Source organism: Mus caroli, chromosome 2, assembly GCF_900094665.2.
Source record: "Mus caroli chromosome 2, CAROLI_EIJ_v1.1, whole genome shotgun sequence".
In the NCBI taxonomy this organism is placed as follows: Eukaryota; Metazoa; Chordata; class Mammalia; order Rodentia; family Muridae; genus Mus; species Mus caroli.
This window is the reverse complement of record NC_034571.1, coordinates 167,767,986-167,772,106: the sequence shown is the minus strand read 5'-3', so window position 1 is coordinate 167,772,106 and position 4,121 is coordinate 167,767,986. Positions and strand designations below refer to the sequence as shown.

The 4,121-nt window shown below is 51.1% G+C and overlaps 1 protein-coding gene across 5 annotated transcripts in view; it reads right to left on the bottom strand.

The window, feature by feature from the left end:
* The window catches only part of Phactr3 (phosphatase and actin regulator 3), a 222,372-nt gene that overhangs the window by 68,625 nt on the left and 149,626 nt on the right, over positions 1-4,121 (bottom strand). For all 5 annotated transcript variants that reach the window (XM_021152545.2, XM_029474384.1, XM_021152538.1 and 2 more), the window contains exon 4: positions 1,010-1,192. In XM_021152545.2, coding sequence (XP_021008204.1) covers positions 1,010-1,192 — 183 coding nt within the window. The remainder of the gene's footprint in view (positions 1-1,009; positions 1,193-4,121) is intronic.

Below are 4,121 nucleotides of genomic sequence, written 5' to 3'. Positions count from 1 at the left end.
CACACACACACACATGCAAACACACCACACAGTAAACACACAATACACATATACAAACACACCCCACCACACAAACATACCACACATATACACATACCACACATGTACACACACACAAACATACCCCCCCACACACATATGGAAAGAGACAGGAAAAATGAAAAACTCTCAAGANCCAGGGTAAAAGGTCCATATGCCATTGGCGCTAACTTTTGAGAATGAACGTAGCCTGTGGCGATGCTTTCTACCTGTTCACATCCACAGTCAAGTCTCTCACATCCCCAAGGGAGGACTCAGGACCCACATGGGGAAGCTGCATCTGCTCAGCCAAGGAAAGGAGACACCTACATCCCTCAGACCCACACACGAGCCAGGCGTCTAACTGACCACAGCCCAGAGATCAGTAGTTATCAGCTATGTCCCTTGTCACTCTTTGCTGGGCTTCCTGCTGGCCTTGGGTTGGGTTGCCAAGGTCCTGGGAATCNTGTTACCAAGCATCCTGTCTACTCTGTTAAAACAAAAACACCAGCCCAGCTCCCACTCCTCCAACACCGACTACTTGCAAACATGGTACCAAGTTCCTATGTGCTCCAGAAAACCCCGACGCTGCCCCTATAACTTCTCCCATGTAACAGAGGACCCCACGGCCAAGCCACAGAGGAGCCTCACTCAGAGCACAGCACAGCATGGCTCTCCCATCATACACACCCTCTCTGGCATCACTCAAGGGAAGATGTCATCTGCTTCAGGATTTGGGCACTGCCCCAGGGCACACCCATTTGGCGTTGACTGAAATGCATATGTGCGTTTGGTTGACTTCAGGGGGCTTGTGGCAAGAGGTCATCATGGCTCTTTTAGATCCCTCACTCCTCCTCCACCCAGGAACAATTTAGGTCTACCGGCCATGAGACTGAAGAAGGCAGAACTAAGATACAGCAGTCTTGACAGTGGAGTGACTGGCCAAGCCCTTGGTGGGGAGTGCTCAGGCCACTGGGTCTCCATCTGGTACCTGTATCATCCAGATGAGCATCGGAGGACAGAAGCTCATCCTGGGACACCTGATCTGTTCCACTGGCCGAGGGGCTTCCGGGCTGGACGCCCTCCGAGGTCAGNGTCTCCTGCTCGCCAGCGGACGGCTCACTCTGCGCAGGTTGGGAGCCTTCCTTGGGACTGCATGCCTTATTTTCAGAATCTGCAAAGAAATTCAGCCATCAGCCAGACTGTGCCTCCTTCCATGCTCTTCTTTCATGCAAGAGGCCCTTCCTACAAAGGGTGTCATGGATGGCTTGATGTGGTTTCCCATGCTCTGCTGGAGTCCCTCTCTCTAAGCTGTATTNCCAGAGGAGCCTGGTACCCTACCTGTCATGGGTCCATTCTTCCCNTGTATCCCTGTACTCTCACACCTGTGGGAAATGGGTGATTCCCCCACCAACTCTCATTCCTTTACCACAATCCTGTATGGTAGCCCTGCCCAGCTCTGCATCCTCCTTGGGGCTTATCTGATCCGTAAGACTCATGGACTTGGTGAAGAAGTAGCTTCAAAATTCTCTCTGCCCCCACTTGTTCCCTTCTAACAACAGACCTCAACAGCTGGACCAGGACCATCTGACACGTGGTAACAGATGTTCACTGCAGGTACCCCGAGGTGCTAGGGTTGTTACATAGCGACATTGCATTGGGGACCCCAGTGCAGTAGGTGGGTGGCTGCAGCCATTCATCTCTGTGCCACCAGTGACTGTCAGTCACCTATGTGTCATAAACTAGAGTTTATGAAGACAGATGCTGCCCTTTGANCCAGATGGCGAACATTCTAAAGACTTCGGGAGATGGCTTATGGGAGCAAATGAAACCCAATAAGGATCAAAGGATGGAGGGAAGCCGAGTGAGAATTTGCATAGCAGCCTTCCCAGGATGAGGGACTTGCAGCCTTTCATGAGGCTTCAGGAAAGCCCAGACCCTTCTCCCGAGGCTCAACTGCTGAGGCATCTGAGGGTTGGTCCCTGACTTGTTGCTCTTAGGAGAGCCCAACCTTTTGAGGGCCAGAACTGAAACAGGGACCCTAACACAATTGGACCATAGGAGTAAACTCTTCCTAGGAAACCAGGCTGGGAGGGAAAGGCCAAAGCCATGGTAGCAGACAGGTTCACTTCCCAGGGAGGAGAGAACCTTGTTTTGGTGGTTTATCTCACAGGTAAGTCACCTCATGCGTGGTTCCTGCCTCCATTTCATCTTTCCTATAAAATTATGGCACAGATGGACGTTGTACATCGTGGTGCGGAGCCTAGTGCGCACCACGATGTACAACGTCCACAAGCAGTAAGGTAAGTGAGCTGCAGGTGCCAGGTCTCCTTGCTGCTGGTGTGGTTTGTGAAGAGAAAGCCAAACAACTGGCCTCATCCCTATGTTAATAGTAGCCTCAAGACAGCACTGCTCTCTCTCCCTGAGGGTTCTTTTAGGCCCAGGCCCAGGCTTCCTGCCTGATCTACTTCTGTCATCTCTCAGAAGATCTGAAATTGACTTCCTGCTTACGNTCTCTCATCAAGGTACTTCCACCTCCATAGGGGAAGAGCTGAAAGGCTAGTCTCACCAGAGGTCTCAATATCTATGCCTGGGGTGAGCTCCTCTTTGGGCCACAACCCCTGCCCTGAAGTTCTGGCAAGTCTAGTTGCCTCTTCTAGAGGCAGACCCAGCAACAAAAATTCCAGAATGACAATACCCTGCTGGTCCACACAGTACATACATGCTGGTCTACACGGTGACCAAGCACTGCTGAACACATGGCCTGNTCTCCCCTGTGGCTTCACAGAACCCCAGGACCAGAGGGAAGTGGGCTCTGGACNACATTCGGCTTCTGGCTCTCACTGTCAAGCTATCCCTGGGCCAGAGACAAACCCAGAACAGCCAAGGACATAGAATCAGATGTCACCAAGCTCAAGACTGTGTTTTTAGTTCCCTGTGACTGACTGGCTTGCTGGTTCTTGACACACCTCTGTGACAGACACTGTTGCCAGGTTCCCTCAGGCAGTGTGAAAATGTCACTACCCTTGAGAGATCACATGACATGATGCTGATCACCATGAAGGGGGCATCATGAGGCTCTCTGGAATCTGAACACTGATTAAATCCACATAGTTTCTATGTGGTAANAAGGCAGTATGCAGTGTGTGTGCTCCTGTGTATGTATGTGTGCATAAACATGTATATATGTACAGACATCCCACAGAGTGCCCATGTCCTGTCACTGCATGCCTGTTCTATGTTCATATGTGTTGTCTGTGGAAGGTGTGCTCACTNTGGTTACTCAGTGAGACAGTTGTACAGACAGACAGGAGGGCCAGATCTGTAGTCACTATCCAATCAGGACTGGAGATTTGAAAGAGACACTCTTGTCCCTCCATTTGGCTGACAATGCTCCCTAAGGAATTGGAATTCCCCCAAGAATCTCATACTGGGAGGAGGAGATGGCTGAAGTCTGTGCCAGCTGCAGGGGGAGCAGCTTGTTAGACCACCTTGCTGGAGAGAGAATAATGGNCGTTGCAGCCACACCCTGATGGCTTTGCTGTATACCTCCTGCCTTTTGTTTAAACCTAAATCTCCCTTTAGGACTTAAGGATTCACTGGGCATTTCTGTCCTCCCCACTGAATAAACCTGGTTTTCTCTATTAACCTGTCTCTTTAATTAGCCTAACTGAGGACAGGTTGATGAACCTGACTTGTCAGAGATTCTGTTACCACCACCAGGGTGGCTGCTGCGCCTGAGACAGGTGAATTTGAGGTGGAACCTGTCACTCTGAGCCCCTTACTGCCCTGTGGGGTGGGGACAGGGGTAGCTGTTCACTGCTGAAGTGGACTCAAGCCTGAGAAAGGGCCCATGTCTGCTGTGATTTACAGCCATACCTCATTATCATCATCATCACTATAACAAAGCTGTCCCTGAAAGGCCCAGGGACCCCCAGTCCCATCTACCACTGCAGGACTGCATTGCCTGTATCAGTGCCTNCAGCTNGGCAGTCCAGTNGTCCTGTTCTGGGCTATGCACAGAGCTCCGGCCCAGAATCACACTCAGTAAGAAGCTACAGTTCCCAAAATAGTCCTGGTGGCAGGGCCTGTTGCTAAGAAAC